General features: G+C 45.7%; 1 protein-coding gene across 3 annotated transcripts; it reads left to right on the top strand.

Moving 5' to 3' along the window:
- Positions 1 to 764: 764 nt before the first annotated feature.
- On the top strand, positions 765 to 16,257 carry ATRIP (ATR interacting protein; the record flags this gene model as incomplete). 3 transcript variants are annotated; one of them, XM_084246542.1, is made up of 13 exons in its annotated part: positions 765 to 1,011; positions 4,033 to 4,163; positions 4,842 to 5,012; positions 6,754 to 6,872; positions 7,941 to 8,098; positions 9,834 to 9,929; positions 10,990 to 11,119; positions 11,323 to 12,012; positions 14,513 to 14,649; positions 14,802 to 14,893; positions 15,308 to 15,388; positions 15,579 to 15,831; positions 16,190 to 16,257. In XM_084246542.1, the coding sequence occupies 13 exons, from the start codon at positions 765 to 767 to the stop codon at positions 16,255 to 16,257; spliced, it is 2,373 nt and encodes a 790-aa protein (XP_084102668.1). The 3 variants fall into 3 exon arrangements, with proteins under 3 accessions (XP_084102668.1, XP_084102667.1, XP_084102669.1); XM_084246541.1 differs by having other exon boundaries at positions 9,828 to 9,929; XM_084246543.1 differs by lacking the exon at positions 15,308 to 15,388.
- Between the last annotated feature and the right edge of the window lie 402 nt (positions 16,258 to 16,659).

Here is a 16,659-nt window from a genome sequence, read left to right as displayed (position 1 = left end):
CTCACTCATTTTTGTATGAGCTGCACTCGGGACAAAAACACTCAAGTGCTCTCAGAGAAAGGAATGAATGTGAGCTGAGAGCCTGAGCAGTTCCCATCCTCCTCCCTTCCCAAGGATCACCGCTTCTTCTGAGTTTTTCCTGACCTACCTCAAAGGCACATATTCAAAACATTTGCTGTTCTCAAACATGCCTGCTCACAACAGCTGTATTCATACTTCTCGTTCAATCCTTCTCTCCCATACTCCTCCCCAAGAGAGCCTGGGAATATGTGAAGGGATGGGTCCACGGGAAGAGGACATCAGTGTTGCGGGGCCCAAACCCCCAAAGGTTGCCTGCTTCCATTCAAATACACAAGCGTGAATGACCGGCCGAACTCCTCTCGCGCGGTTGTGCACCCCATGAATTAACACAAGTGGCGCAGAGCCATCCGCGCAGTGAGGCGATGAGCCCCGGCCCCGTACCTCTGGTAACAGATCGCGCGGCAGAGACCCCCGCCTCAGACCTGACCGCCATCCGCCAGGATCTCAGCCACTGGCCGGGCGGGGCGGGACCAAAAAGAGTAGAGACGCTGTCGAGCACCGCGGCGCGCTCGGCTGTAGGTCATTTTTCCGCGCCCGCCGCCTGGCGTCTGATTGGCTCCTGGACTTGGGGGCGTGGCTCTAGCGGCTGAGGCGCGCGGCGGCGCGCGGGCGGTTGGTGCGCTCTGGGCCTTCCAGCTGACTAGGTCGGGCCTGGTGCCTTCAGAAACTGGGCGGCGGCAGGCATGGCTGGGACCCCCGCGCCGGGCAGCAGGAGGCGCAGCGGGCCCCCGGCGCCTAGCTTTGGTCCGCTTCCCAGCACCGGGCACCCACCCAACAAGCGAGCCCGAGGCTTACCGGCGGCCCCCGCCCCGGACCTCGAAGACCCTTTCGGCGCGCATGGGGATTTCACTGCCGACGACCTGGAGGAACTCGACACCCTCGCGTCACAGGCCCTGAGCCAATGCGCGGCCGAGCCTCGGGACGTGTCCAGTGAGTGCCCTTTGGGGCCTTCCCTGCTTCCCCCTCCGAGGGTGGTGCAGAATTCGCCAGATCCCTCTCCCCACCTGCCCTTGATGCCTTTGGATTAGGAACCCCACGGCGAAGTGGGTGCCCCGGAGTCTGCACCCACACCAACCCTTCACCTTTTAAAATTTAGGAACACCTGGATTTAAGCAGCGGTTGTGTCCCAAAAGTTCCTTTGATTTTAGGGAGAAACGTGTTAGGAATGCCAAATAGGCGATTTCAAATAGAAAGCTAGCTTGACATTTTATGTTAGTTTCTAAAGTTTAGGTGACTAGGGGCTTGGATCTAGCAGTGATCTTTCATTATCTGCACATGGAGTGGGGGGACCCATTCTTATGACAGGTTTGGGAGGTTTTAGATCTTCCCAAGTCCACTGTCCCCTTGGGTCACAGGCACATAGAAGGAGCTAAAAGAAGCAACAGATGAAAGAGACAATAAATTTCATTAGGTGCCTGAACCTTAGAAACTGCAGCGCATTTAGCAATGAACAAAAGAAAAAAAAACTCCTTCCAGGGTAGAGTTTACATTCTGTTGGGGAATGAGTGAAGTCTTGTGAGCCTGGCACAAAGTAGAGACACAAAGCCAATGAATGTATGATAGGCACCTTAAATTCCACACAATCATTTTCTGGAAACCCAGTCACCCTGCATCTACAGCATGGTGCCTGGCAGACACTCAGATGACATTTACTGGTGACCAAGTGTTCCATACAACAGTGATTATCACCACTATCCATTAGGTGGCATAGGCAACAGTTTCCCTCCCTCTTCTGGAGCATACATCTATCTGATTCCTTTCCAGATCCTGTAACTTTTTTAAAAAAAGATTTAATTTTATTTATGCACACAAGAATTGGGGTGTAGGCCAGTAGTGTGGGGCGTGAGAGGATTCACCAGAGACAGAGTGGGGAGCAGAAAGAGCAGATCTGCTGAAATACACTGCTGAGGGGAACAGCAGGTGAAACAGGAGAGGTCTGCTGTGTCATGTGGGTTGCTCCCTGCCTGGGAATTGAACTCATGCAGCAGTGGCTGATGATAGCTTGATAGGGCTGACTTTAACCCCTGCGCCACCAGGGAGGCCCCAAATCCTGTAACATTACCTCCCTAATCCACTCCTGGAATCCATCCTTTTTGTGTCTTCTCTACCATCTTTCTGATCTGTATTACCATCGTTCCTCCCCTGGACAAATTGTTTGCTATATTGTTTCCCCATTTCCACTCTTGACTCCTGACAAGTCAGAGTTCACACCACAGCCATAGTGATCTTTTCAAACCTTAAATCCACCTGAGTCTCACAGACACATGTAAACATCCTTACTGACAATTCTTGAATGAATGACTTGCAACATCTTCTAGTAAAATGTCCTTAACATGGGGCCTCCCCGGTGGCGCAGCAGTTGAGCGCTGGGTTGTGAAGCTGCCCGCGGCCTCTGCGGCGCCGGTTCAATCCCCGGCTGCTCCCCGGCCACCAGAGGAGGGTCCCACATGGCGTGCAGACCTCTCCTGCCGCCCGCTGCTCCTCTCAGCAGTGTGCTTCTGTCCTTCTGCCTGCTCTGCTCCCCGCTCTGACTCTGGTGAATTCTCTCAGCCTCCCGCGCTTCTGACTGTACCCAGTGCATGTATAAACAAAACAAACAGATAAATAAATAAAACATGCCTCTATTAAAAAAAAAAAAAAGTCCTTAACATGGCCTATAAGGCTTAACATGGTCTCTCTCTGGCCTGCCACATTGGCCTTCCTTTATTCCTGGTATTCTGCCTGCTTCCTTACAATACAGAAACTTTGTACATTGCTATTTCTTTTTTTTTTTTTTTTAAGAATGTTTCTTTATGCATAGAAGAACTGGGGGTAGGCCTGAGGTGCAGGGGATGAGAGGATTCACCCGAGACAGAGTGGGAAACAGAACAGGCAGATTTACTGAAATACACTGCTGAGGGGAGCAGCGGACATGACAGGAGAGGGCTGCTGCGCCAATGTGGGTTATCTCCCTGGCTGGGGATTGGGATGGAACTCAGGCTGTGGGGGAGATAGCACTGAGACTTAACCCCTGTACCACCAGGGAGGCCCACATTGCTGCTTCTTATTCAGTAAATGTTTCTTTCCATCCATTCTCTATCCCTCTCAAGTGGTTAATTTCTGTTGTTCTTCAGCTCTTAACTCTGTCATCATTTCCTTTGGGAAGCCTTCTCATCATTCCAGTTGGATCAAATTCTATTTGTGTAGGCTTTCCTATATTTGTTCTCTGTGACTCTAATCATAGTTCTAATTTTATATTTATTTGTATGATTTTTTAAAAAAAATTATCCTGTGAATTTGAAGAACGTAAGGACTGGATCTAGTTTGCTCACCAATGTATCTTTTTTTTTTTTTTTTAAGATTTATTTATTTATTTATTTATTTATTTATTTATTTATACATACAAGCACTGGGTACAGTCAGATGCGCGGGAGGGTGAGAGAATTTACCAGAGCCAGAGCGGGGAGCAGAGCAGGCAGAAGGACTGAAGTACACTGCTGAGGGGAGCAGTGGGCGGCAGGAGAGGTCTGCGCGCCATGTGGGACCCTCCTCTGGTGGCCGGGGAGCAGCCGGGGATTGAACCGGCAGTGCAGAGGCTGTGGGCAGCTTCACAACCCAGCGCTCAACCGCTGCGCCACCGGGGAGGCCCTCACCAATGTATCTTAAGAGACTGAGTTGTGCCTGGAATATTGTACATGCTCAGTAAATACTGTTAAGTAGTAGATGACTGAGTTCTATCAATGAGATCCCCATAGCACCTTTCAGCCTTTGGGTAAGATTTTAAATCTGGGTGGAGGATAGGGAGAGGGTGGCAGCATGTGTTATTTTGTAAGGATTATTTATGAGTTTCACTCCTGTTCTGAGGTTGGAAAGTATATATCTATATATGCTTATTAGCTCTTTCTCTAATTTGCTTCAAGAGTGATTCTTTTCAACATTAACTGAAAGGTATATGGAAACTGTTTTTTACAGATGTTCATAAGGTCCCCAGATTAGATGGGATGTCAAAACATTCTTCAGGCAAAAACAGAGAAGGTGTTCCAGTTAAAGACAATTTTGAATTAGAGGTACTTCAAGCACAATACAAAGAACTTAAAGAAAAGGTAAGTGACTATACTTGTGGTTTTGTAGCTAATTCATTCACATGTGCATATGTTATAAAGGATAGCATATTAAAATATGTAAAAGTTTTAAAACAAGCATCCAGAACTATTTTTTTGAAATGGGGGAATACTGGAGAAAGGCAGATCAGAAAATCTAGGTTGAAAGAAACTAAATCCTGAGATTTCTAACAGCCAAGTAAGAAAGGAAACATTGTATACAAATCCAAAAAGAGATACAGACTTTCAGTTGTAGCACTGAGACAAATTTATAGCATGTATCTGAAATTAAGAACAACATAATAATGGTTGCTGTTTTCATTAAATAGTTTTGCCCAAAGCATCTTTCATACAATCAACTGTAGGTTCCTAATAAAACCAGGTACATAATGTGAAATTTTAGTTCTGTAAAATGTATGACCCAGATTGGTGAATACCTATTAGTACCTACAAAATCTGCTTGTGTGTCTTAAAGCTATCTTGCTGAGTATCAACTGTCCCACAGACGGGCTTATCAAACCATGGTGTTATCTGATTGGTACAGATTTATTTTGAGCGCTCATTGATCTGTAGGACATGTTTTACATGTGTCTTCTCCATCTCCACAGCTACATGTTTGAAACAAGTACATACATAATTGTCCCTTACAAACTTCTCATAAAATTCATTTGGAATTTATAGATGAAGGCAATGGAAGAAGAAGTTCTCATTAAAAACGGAGAAATTAAAATTTTGCGGGACTCACTGCATCAGACAGAATCCATTTTGGAGGAACAGAGAAGATCACATTTCCTTCTTGAGCAAGAGAAAACTCAAGCACTTAGTCATAAAGAAAAGGAATTCTCCAAAAAGGTGATCCAAAACATTTTTTTGTTGTTTCTTATGGTTACCAACTTTGTATGCTCACTCAGTTCCTTTAGAAACAATCACCAAAGTTGCCTATTAATCTTCCAGGAAGATTTCAACAGTTGTCTCTTAAATACTTTCTGCTGTTAGTTAATTGCATGTACTTTTCTTCTAGGCTCTGTGTGTGGTTTGGAAAAGGACTTTTCCTGCAGAACTTGGTCTCAGCAGGAATAAATCAGTAGTTTAGACTTTCCAAACAGACAGAAATCAAAACATTAGGGCTTTTTTGGCCGATCAGAAACTCAACCGATATACCTTAGACCAAAGGGAAATATATTAGCTTCCATAACTAAGTCTGGGGGAAATGGGTATAATAGGGGCTTTAAAGGACTCAGCTTAGCCAGGACTCATCTTTATTCTCTTTGTTATAGACAGACTCCATCCTTCTGGTAGAGAATGTCTTCTCCAGAAACTCCTGGATTCATATTTTGTACCTCCAGAAAAGATTGGAGACTTGGGCTCTCTCATGTCAAGTTTTAAAATTTAGGGGGAGGCTCTAATTGGACTAACTTGAGTTAGATGTATATCCCTGAACCAACCACTATAACCACAGAGATGACAGTTCCTATTTGGATCACGTAGAGGTAGAGAAACAATTGTGTCTCAGGGGAGGGAGGTGCTATTTGGAGGTGGGGAGCAATAGTAGGTATCCAGTACACACCACCACTTTCCTTCAGCACATCCCTTAAGGCTTCAATCTCGAGCACAGGGTCTTTCCATATATATGATAAAGAGCAAGGGATTTTCAGGCAAATCCCTTTCTTTTCTAAAGAAACTGAATTTTAATCTACATTTTATCATATAAAGGTAGTGGTCTCAGGGTAATGACGAAAGTTCTTTGACTCACTTTCCTTATCCAAAAAATAACCAACAGGGTTACTGTGAGACTTAAAATGTCCTGCATTTATTGCATCTGGTACTGTGTCTGATGCTGAATATGCTTGGAGAATGACAGCAGGGCTGTGGGGCCATGTGGACCAGTGAAGTAGGTTTCCCCTTACTCCACTGGGTTTTGGTAACATATTCTAAAACTCTGCCCAGACTTTCAAAAAGACCTGAAATTGGGGGCCTCCTTGGTAACCTGGGGGTTAAGTCCAGTGTTGTCACCACTATGGCCTGAGTTCAATTCCCGGCCAGGGAGCTATCCCACATATAGCACAGCAGACCTATCCCATCTGGCCTGGTACTCCCCTTAGCAGTGTATTTCAGTAAATCAGCCTGCTCTGCTTCCCACTCTGTCTCTGGTGAATCCTCTCACCTGCCGTACCTCTGGCCTACACCTCAACTCTTCTACATAAAAATAAATAAAATCTTTTTTAAAAAAACCTGAAATTGTTAATTAAAAAGTCAACATGTTACTGTGAGTTAAGCCACCTTGCCAAGCTCTGTACTAGGCATTTTATATTCATCATTCTTGTAATGCCCTCAACCATGAAGACAGGTATTTATATTACATATAAGCCACTTCACAATAGTTTAGGTCAAAAATATCTTTCTAGATTACATGATTTTTTTTTTTTAAGAGAGAAGGCTAAAGTTTGAAATGTTAGAACACTTATGCCACAGCAGATTTTCATACTTATTTTTCATTATTTGTTTTTCCCTTACTAATTTGAGATTGTGAAGCACAGAGATATTTTTATACATATAATGGAACCACCACAAGTACCTTTGTTTTGCCTTCCAGCTTCAATCATTGCAGTCTGAACTCCAGTTTAAAGATGCAGAAATGAATGAATTAAGGACAAAACTTCAAAGCAGTGAACGAACAAATAAACTAGCTGCTCCCTCCATTTCCCATGTCAGGTAAGGATGCTGCTAGAGGGAAAGTTTAGTTTTGTTTAGTAAGAAACCCAGCAATGTCAAGTTAGGCCAGAATGAAAGACTTTTAGATTCTGCCACTTGGACTTACATCCTCTTTCCTGAAAGCCCCAAAGATGGCTTGAATGAGGTTTCAGTGGTTGGGGCTTTACAGCATTAAAGGCCCTGCCCTCTAGAAGTGCCTTCTCTAGAGATACAAGACTATAAACTCAGCTCCTGGGGACTAGAAAAGACTGGAAAGATGATCTCTTTTAGGATAGGCCAGTCTTCATTTTTATTAAAATTTTTAAAAAATAACTGATTTTTCCCCCAAGCATATTTCAGTCCCAACTGCTTTGAATAATTTTTATCATTTGCCACCCTGAGATTTTTGTTCAAAAGCCCCCAGTTTGCTGCAGATGCTGCCTGTGTCCTGTCCACTACCTGCCAGAGAGGTCTGACATACTGTCATTATCAGCCTTGAAATTTCAACTATGTGGGTCAGGGTGTGTTTTTCTGGTATTGAACGAACATTCTGCTTCCTTTGCTCATTATGAGCAGGGTGTGAAATTGCTTTCCTTTTGCCGTGAGTAGTCAGATGAGAGCTGAGGGCTCACCTCCTCACACATCACTGACAGAAGGGCCTCGGCATTTTATGAGCTGGTCAGAGGGTTAAGGCTGCTTCTTTAACATAAAGAACCTGTCACTGAGGAGCTGACTCAGCTTTCAAGTTGTAAAACATAACACATTTCATGAGACCTTTTTTCTAATGAGGACCTTTAATTTAGTCCTTGACTATTTAATTTAGTCCTTGACTGCCCAGGTATATTCTGAAACATTGAAAAGATGTTTTGGTGGAATCAAAAATAATGTAGGAATTATGGCCAATATTTTTAGGTGATTAGAATATAGAAATGGACTCACAATTTAGATCAAAATGCCTTGAATTTTGTACCACTACCCTGACAAAGAATGACAAATATATCACACATAGACATAAAAAGTTAGTTTGTTAGAAGCTCGTATAACCAGATATTTTAAGTAGTTTTAACTTAACCATTAACTTTTTTCCAGTCCTAGGAAAAGCCCTGCTGTGGTTATAAAGCCAGAAGTATGTTCTCCAGAATTTGGAAAACCATCTTTCCCTACAAAGGAGTCATTTACTGCTAACATGTCCCTTCTCCATCCCTGCCAGACAGAGCCAGGATATAAATCCATGGTGGGAAGAGAGGGTAAGTCATTCTCTACAGCATTTGTTAACTACATAAAAAATCACCCAAAATTGTGGGATTTTATTTTTATTTATTTATTATTAAAGATTTATTTATTGATTTATTGATTTATTGATTTATTGATTTATACAAGCACTGGGTACAGTCAGAAGCTCGGGAGGGTGAGAGATTCACCAGAGCCAGAGCAGGGAACAGAACAGGCAGACTGATGAAATACACTGCTGAGGGGAGCAGGAGGCGCAGCGGGAAAGGTCTGTCACGTCATGTGGGACCCTCACCCGGTGGCTCGCAGCCTAGCGCTCACCCACTGTACCACCAGGGGAGACCCAAATTTGGGATTTTAAAACATCAATGAGTATTTTCTCCTGGTTTTGGTGGGTCAGCAATTCTGGCAGGGTACAGTGGGGACAGCTTGTCTCTGTTGGCACTGGAATCACCAGTGGCTTATCTGGGGCTGGAGGCTCACTGACATGACTGGCAGTGGAATTCCTCTCCCCACTACTCAGGTGACCTTATAACCTGGTAGATGGCTTGGAAACTGTCCTTTTTATGGCCTAGACTCAGAAGTCACATGGCATCACTTCTGCCACATTCTCTTAGAAGCAAGTGAATGAATCTGGGCCATGTTCAAGGGGAAGAAAACTAGGCTTCTTGGGAAGGGAGGTGTGTCAGAGAACTTGCAGGCATATTTTAAAACCTCCATATTCAGCATCCATTTGACATGTCAGAAATACGGCTAGTCTACAGAGACATGTTCTTTTCATAGCCCAGCCTAGAGTTTGTACAACTTAGTCTAGACTGAGGGAATACTGCTGTTTTCTAGGGAGAGACAACCTATCATTAGTGGGTTTTTCACTCTGAGACTGTGTGGTATCAATTTAATCATTCAGAATGATTACCATATCTCTCCTACCATCATCAACTCTTTCAAATTGTTGGCTGTCACACCACCTCCATGAACTACAGCCACTCACATTTTGGTATCTAGTAGCTAAAGAACAGTATAGGATAGTGTTAAAGCAGGTGGTAGAGCCCAGCAATCTGGCAGTGAATCCCACACACACTTCTTACTGGCATGTTTGAGTTGGGCAAATCCTTTAAGCACTGTACCTCAGTTTTCCTTTTTGTAAAACAGCCAATAAGAACATCTCCGGGGCCTTACCTGGTGGTGCAGGGGGTTAAGTCTCAGCACTATCAAGCTATCACCAGCCCCTACAGCATGAGTTCAATTCCTGCCAGGGAGCTGACCCACATGGCACAGCAGACCTCTCCTGTCTTGCCTGCTGCTCCCCTCAGCAGTGTATTTCAGTCAGTCTGCCTGTTCTGCTCCCCATTCTGTCTCTGGTGAATCCTCTCACCCTCCACATCTCTGGCTCTACCCTAATTCTTTTATGCATAAATAAATAAGCATAAATCTTTAAAAAAAAAGGAAGTAAATCTGGCACCTAATAAGCATCATATAAACATTAGTGGTTACTACTTTTATGCTTTTATGCATTTTGAAGTGGGGCAAACAGTTAAATTTTCTTTTCCTTCCCTTTCTTTCCTTGTGTGAGTTCTTGTATATAAAACTAAATAAGAAAAAGATATTAGGGTTCTTGAGTTGCTATGGCTTTTGTTTTGATCAAAGGTTGATGAAGTAGAACAATCTGTATTTAAACTTGACACATTTAAGAGTTTCTAATATGCCATGCTTTTGTGCTCACATTTTGATTCATGTTGTATCTAGTTTCAGAGAACAAGACCCACAGTTTAGGAGTTGACACCATAAAGCAAGAAGAATCACAGAAAAGGCTTGTTGACAGCTGGATGCAGAGATCAAACACTCAAGGTATCACAATCCCACCTCCTGCAGGAGACTTACATAACTATGTCTTCTTGGAATCTGCAGTTTGCAGGTTGGGGAACTGTCTGAGAAGCAGCCCCCAAGGCAGTCCTGTAGAGTCCAGGAGAGTAGTACTCTGTGACTTAAGCAAAAGACTTTAAAATGGAAGGGGCCAACAACAGGCATATGAAAAAATGTTCAGCGTCACTTGCAATCAGGGAAACGCAAATCAAAACTACAATGAGATACCATCTCATACCAGTGAAAATGGCACATATTAAAAAAACTAGCAACAACAAATGTTGGCGAGGATGTGGAGAGAAAGGAACTTTCCTGCATTGCTGGTAGGAGTGCAAACTGGTCCGACCACTATGGAGAGCTGTGTGGAGATTCCTCAACCTACTAAAGATAGAGCTTCTATATGATCCAGCAATTCCACTCCTAGGTATTTACCCAAAGGACACAGAAACATTAATTCCAAAGACCACATGCACCCCTATGTTTATAGCAGCACTGTTTACAATAGCTAAGCTTTGGAAACAACCCAAATGCCCAAAAATAGATGACTGGATCAAGAAGATGTGGTACATATACACAATGGAATATTACTCAGCATTCAAAAAAGATAAACACATGCAATTTGTAGCAACATGGATGGCGCTGGAAGGATCATGCTCAGCGAAATAAGCCAGAAAGAAAAAGAAAAATACTGGATGGTCTCACTCATTACAGGAATTTAGAAAACCTAAATAAGGGACCAGGAAAAAGAATAACTATAAGAAAGAAAAAAATCAAAATCAACAAACAACTATGAACCAGAGACACACTTTGGGGGTGGGGGAGGGGTTGGGGTCATAATCAGGGGGTTGCAATTGTATGGGGAATATAAAGATAAAAAAAAAAATTTAAAAAAAAAAATGGAAGGGGCCAAGAGCAGGTATGTCTCAGAGCATTCAACACTCACAAACATCTTAATGCATCCAAGAACCCCCCCCCTTTTTTTTTGTGGAGCCATAGAAAAGGCCTCTCATGTCAGAACCTTCTAGAATCACCTTGTCTTCTACAGGTTCCATTTTGATAAACCTTCTCTTGAAGCAGCCTTTGATCTCAGGATCATCCTTAGGTCTGTGCCACCTCCTGAGCAGTTGTTCTGAGGCTCCTCCCAGCACCCTCTTGCAGCCACAGGGATTTGGCACGTAAGCATAAGACTCCTTAAAAAGTGTGTTTAATATGTTTCCAGGAAGCAAGTCTCTTCCTGGCCCTGGTCAGCCTGGGGTGAGGAGGGGGGTGGGGGTCTGTTGGCTGGGCAGGGAAACTAGAGAATTTGGCAGGCAAGTTGTTTGGGGTTTGTCACTTTATCTCCATCTCATACTTGTGTGTTTTCTTTCTCATTTGCTAGTATCTTGTCTGGGATTTCAGGAGTGAGGACCACAGGTTCTCGAGATGGATCATTTTCCCTCTCAGCCCTGAGAGAAGCACAGAACCTAGCACTCACTGGACTGAATTTGGTTGCCAGGAATGAAGGCTCATGTGATGAAGACCTAGCAAAGGGAGGCAAAAGGGCCTTCCCACTCTGCCACCTTCCTGGAGCTGTGCATCTCCTCCCCTTGGTACAGTTCTTTATCGGCTTATACTGCCAGGCTCTACAGGATTTGGCAGCAGTCAAGAGAAGCGGAGCACCTGGGGACTCACCGACACATTCCTCCTGCATGAGCTCTGGGGTAGAGGCCAGCCCGGAGGACTCACTTTGCAACCTAGAAGGCTTCTCTGTGGCTTCACTTAGTGTTCTTCAGCACCTGGTGTGCCACAGCGGAGCAGTTGTTTGCCTGTTACTGTCTGAAATGGGGGAAGATTCTGTTGCCAGAGAAGGAAGCCAAAGTCTGGTTCACAGACATGGTCATGGGGATGTCACTTCAGCCCCAATGGGGCTTGCCAATGACCAAGACCAGCATCCACTATTGAAGATGCTTCTTCACCTGTTGACTTTCTCTTCTGCGGCAACAGGTCACCTTCAAGCCAGTGTCCTCAGCCAGTGCCTTAAGGTTTTGGTGAAACTAGCTGAAAACGCTTCCTTTGATTTCTTGCCCAGGTATAATGCTGCATGGGAGTCATGATTCTTTGTGAATATTCTCTGACCTCCTGAGTTCTATCCCGTGAGCTTTGTGCTTTGCTTATATCTTAACCTCACCTGCACTGCTCAGTTCTAAGCTTTGGTTGAGGTTCAAAGACTTTGTACAGCAAATTCTGAAGTGATAGGAAGTGGGACCAGGTACTGGGAGAACGAAGGAAATGGTTTATTTCATTTAATTCTGCCTCTGAACAACAGGTAAGTAAAAGATGTCCATGATAAAAGAAGGCTGTTAGCCACTACCTGCCCTCAGGACAAAGGCTGGAACCAAGAGGCCTTTGAATCTGGTACATGGGTCTGTTGAAGACCACATAAGACAGCCACAAATTTGGCAGGGTTCCCCCAGGAAGCAATGAGTGTGGGGCGGGACTGCAGCCCACAAGGTGACCCTGCTGGGAGTCTACCCATTATCATTGTGCCCATCTCTGGCATGAACCACAACTTGCTTGATTCTCTTAAGGTTTATTAGAAATGGTAGGTTTCTTTGAGGGCATAGTATACTAAACACTATTATAAATTTCTGATTTGAAATTCCAGACCTCAAAACTAGAACTGTCAGTTACCCTCAAACCTATCCCCTCATGTAGTGATTCGATCTTCTCAGCACTCACCCGAGTCCAGTGTCTATGTTGGAATGACTTCTGTGATTGCACATATCTTAAGTATTCTTGTCTCTGGGCTCAGCATACCTGTTTTCCAAAAACACCTTTGGATCTTGGTTTCCATCTGAATATATATTGGCTGGTGAGATCCATCCTAAAGGTGGTGCCTAGAGCTGGCCAGGGTATATACCATAGTGTGAGGCAACATGAACACAGAACCACCACCCAGGTGGCTGGAAGTGTCCCAGCTCATAGTTGCTGGCTCCTTATTTCATGTTTGTTCTATTAATTTCTAAAGACATATTTTTTAGATCTTTTGCTAGATACACCACTGTTCCAATACTATTGAGTTGTCCACAAGGACATCAATAAACAGCCATTTTATGGACACTTGCTATAGGCCAGACACATGCCTTCTGTTCACTAGTCATGTGTCACCCTCTGAGCCCTATATCTTCACACTTAGCACAGAGCCTGGCTCACTGGAAGCACTCAGTGTTTGTGGAGCAAATGAACTCTGTGTTGAGGTAAGGAAATTTATTGGAATCCCGGAGCATGCTGGGTGGGTTTCAAGGCCCTTAGTCTCCTAAGCCATTGTTCTCGACCACTGTTTAAAACCATCTCCTACTCAATCCACTCAATGCTCTCTTTAGAATCCCTTCCTGCTTGCAGTTGAACTGCTACCACACAGCTTCCAGATCACCTTGGGGTGAAAGCTAGGAATGGGTGTTACCAAAGCTCTAAAGCAGTCTGCAGTGCATTTGGGAACCCTGCAAAAAGAAGGTTCTGATGCTATCAAATAATCTGGAAACCACTGTCTTGTATATTACTGATGGAATTTTCTTACAGATAGTTTCAGGAGCTTTAATGGACCACTTAGGGGCCACATGGGTAACACCCAGGTTAAATTACAGTTTCCCACAAAGTTCCAAATTCCCTAGTGACTGAAGAATATTCAGCTTGTCTGCTGTATAGGATTAGCTCTAAAATGAGTTTACCCCAAATAATGAGCCCTCGCTTCATAATGATATACTGAGAAACATTCTTAACCCTTGATGCAATGTGCTTAGATGCTGCAGATGCATGACGGAGTACACATGTTGGATTGCCCCTCTCCCCGCACAGCCCAGCAGGAGCTGACAGTGCAGATTAGGAAAGGTGCTGCCCAACTGAGCAAGTTGTTAGGGACCAAGAGCCCGACACCTGATCTCAGTCTGCACGCGCCCTGGCAGGTGGTCAGAGCAATCACAGTGATGCTGCACACGGTGGTTGACTGGAGGACAGGGGGACACCCACTGCCCCCCCACACCCCTGACCAGGACTGACCCGCAGAAGCAGATAGTGCGGTTTCTGGTTGTCTTGGGATTTGGTTCCTTAGGACCAGAGCCCCTCACCCATGCACACAGTGTGTACTTACACTCGGCAGCAGAGGAGCTGGTGTTTATTAGCAAGTAGAGAAAAGCCTTGCTTTGCAAGTGGTCTGAAGACCCAGCCAAAGCCACATCCATGTTTATCCTTTAGTGAAGGGCCAGGATATTACTCTCACATGCAAGTTAAAACTCACCTCCCTATTTGGAAGCAGAGGCAGTAAAGCATCCCTCATTCACTGGATGGCATCATACCGGGTAAGGGCCTATCATCTCAAAGCCACAGCAGTCCCGCAGTGAAGAACAGGATCCACTCGTGCATATGAAGGGAGTGTCACAGCAAGGTGTTGGTCAGCCAGCAATTGAACCCAGATCTGTCTGAACCACATCTGTAGTGACCTGCTCAAAGTTTTCATTAACACTAGTGAAAAGTAAGGATGAATTATTGAATTGGGTTGGGAGTGTCATGTCTCTGGGCCCCTCATGTTTTAGGTTCCAGTGCATGTTCCGGGTGCTGCCACAGTGTCTCAGCCCAGAGACCCCCCTGCCTAGTGTGCTGCTGGCTGTTGAGCTGCTGTCCCTCCTGGCAGACCATGAGAAGCTTGTGCCACAGCTCTGTTCCCACTCTGGTAAGGCGGGGTAGACGGCATCCCTGCATGGGGGAGGGAAGGGTGGTGGCAGAGACGGGTCAGGGAGATGTCCTCTAAAGGTTTCTGCAGCTTGTATGCGGGCTCTGGTTTAGAAGCAGGTGTCTGAATGAGAGGTGGCATATCCTTTTCAGAAGGCTGCCTCCTCCTGCTGCTGTACATGTACATTACATCAAGGCCTGACAAAGCTGCTTTGGAAGCACAGTGGCTTCAGCTGGAACAAGAGGTAAACACTCCAGAGACCCTCTGGGGACTGCTCGCCACCCCTCCATAAGCCCAAAGAACGTCTTTTCCTCCTTTCTCTGGGAAGAAAAGAAGCTTTAATTCATTTTGGTAACAAGCACTTAGCAGCTTGTAAAATAAGCTCAATTTAGGGCTCCACATTACAGATACAATATAGGAGGACCCCAGGCTTCCTGGACTTGGCAGTTACCCAAGAGCCGATCCTGCCCTGGCTTCAGGGCCTAGAGGCAGGTGGGTCCCAAGGCTGGCCTGGGAAAGTCCCACAGCACCATTTCTTGAACCCCAATTGTGCAGACAGTTGCTGAGGCAACTGATGCTCTTACAGAAGCCTGATAACACATTCTCTGTGATCACATCTCATTCTTCTAGAGGCGAGCAGAGTCTCTTCTTGTTCTAGGCTGTGTGGCTCCTGGCTAAGCTCAGTGTACAGAGCTCCTCCTCACCAGTCACTGGCTCCGACTGTCAGTGCAATGTGGAGGTGAGTGTCCAAGGGTGGGCAGGGCCAACAGTGTGGCAGCTCTGTGCAAGGATCCCATGCTCATTCTAACTGTGGGGCTACCATGCAGCACTCTCCTCACCTGAGTGACTAGCAGAGGTGCTGCCCAACTGGCCAAGTTGTTAGGGAACAGAAAGCAGAGACCTGACCTCAGTCTGCACCCTCCCTGCAGGTGGTCAGAGCACTCACAGTGATGCTGCACAGACAGTGGCTGACAGTGCGGAGGGCAGGGGGACCCCCCAGGACTGACCAGCAGAAGCGGACAGTGCGGTGTCTGCGGGACACAGTGCTATTGCTGCACAGCCTGTCCCAGAAGGACAAGCTCTTCACTGTGCACTGCGTGGAGGTCCTACATCAGTATGACCAGGTGATGCCAGGGGTCAGCATGCTGATTCGAGGGCTTCCTGACGTGACAGACTGTGAAGGTAAGCATGTCCCCGGCCCACATGGGGGGTTTTATCCATGAACTTCATAGACAAGTCAAACTTCTTGAACTTCTTGGCCTTATGCCAGCAGTCTCCCATCCACCACAGCCTTTGCCTGCCCTGGTTCTTTGAACATATCAGGCTGCCTTTCACTCTGTTGAGTCTGCCTGGTAGAGTCATGGTTTTTTCAGAAACCTGCCTGTCTGATTGCCTTTGTATCACTTTGCTTGCAAGTAGCTGAGGGAGCAAAGCCTGGGCTGGATGGGACTGGTTAGTTCCTGTGGGAGGAGAGGTGGGACCTCCCCCAGTTCCCAGCACCTTAGGGTCTTCACCAAAGAACCCTCTTCTGTTTGCTCAGAGGCAGCTCTGGATGACCTCTGTGCTGCTGAGACGGATGTGGATGACTCCGAGATGGACTGTGGCTGAGCCACATGGTGGCACCAGCACCACTACTTTCCTCACCTTATCAACTGATTAAAAGCCGTGGGGCTTGTGTTTCCTGAGTCTGATCTGCCTTGGCTGAGTGGGAGGGATGGAGCAGGACCAGAACCCAGGGGAAGGCTGGACTCCTTCCTGTTCCTGAGTAGACCAGAGACCTAATCCCCATGGTAACAAATCTGCCTCCAGGAAGGAGCCCTGCCCTGCCTGGAATTGTCCTGAGTCATCCCTTTGGGCTGAGGCCATGGGAAGAAACCATGTGAGGCAAGAAAGGAGGTGGCCCTAAGTCTAGGCCTAAAACCCAGAGGCCTGGGAAGATTTGGGCACACAGTGGGCCTGGCAAGGACTGGAATGCTGTCCTTCCCCGATAGTTTAGGCACTGCTGCTCCT

Source organism: Talpa europaea (genome assembly GCF_964194135.1).
Source record: "Talpa europaea genome assembly, chromosome: 11".
Taxonomy (NCBI): domain Eukaryota; kingdom Metazoa; phylum Chordata; class Mammalia; order Eulipotyphla; family Talpidae; genus Talpa; species Talpa europaea.
The sequence above is the reverse complement of the archived record's forward strand: the minus strand, read 5'-3'. Positions and strand labels throughout refer to the sequence as shown.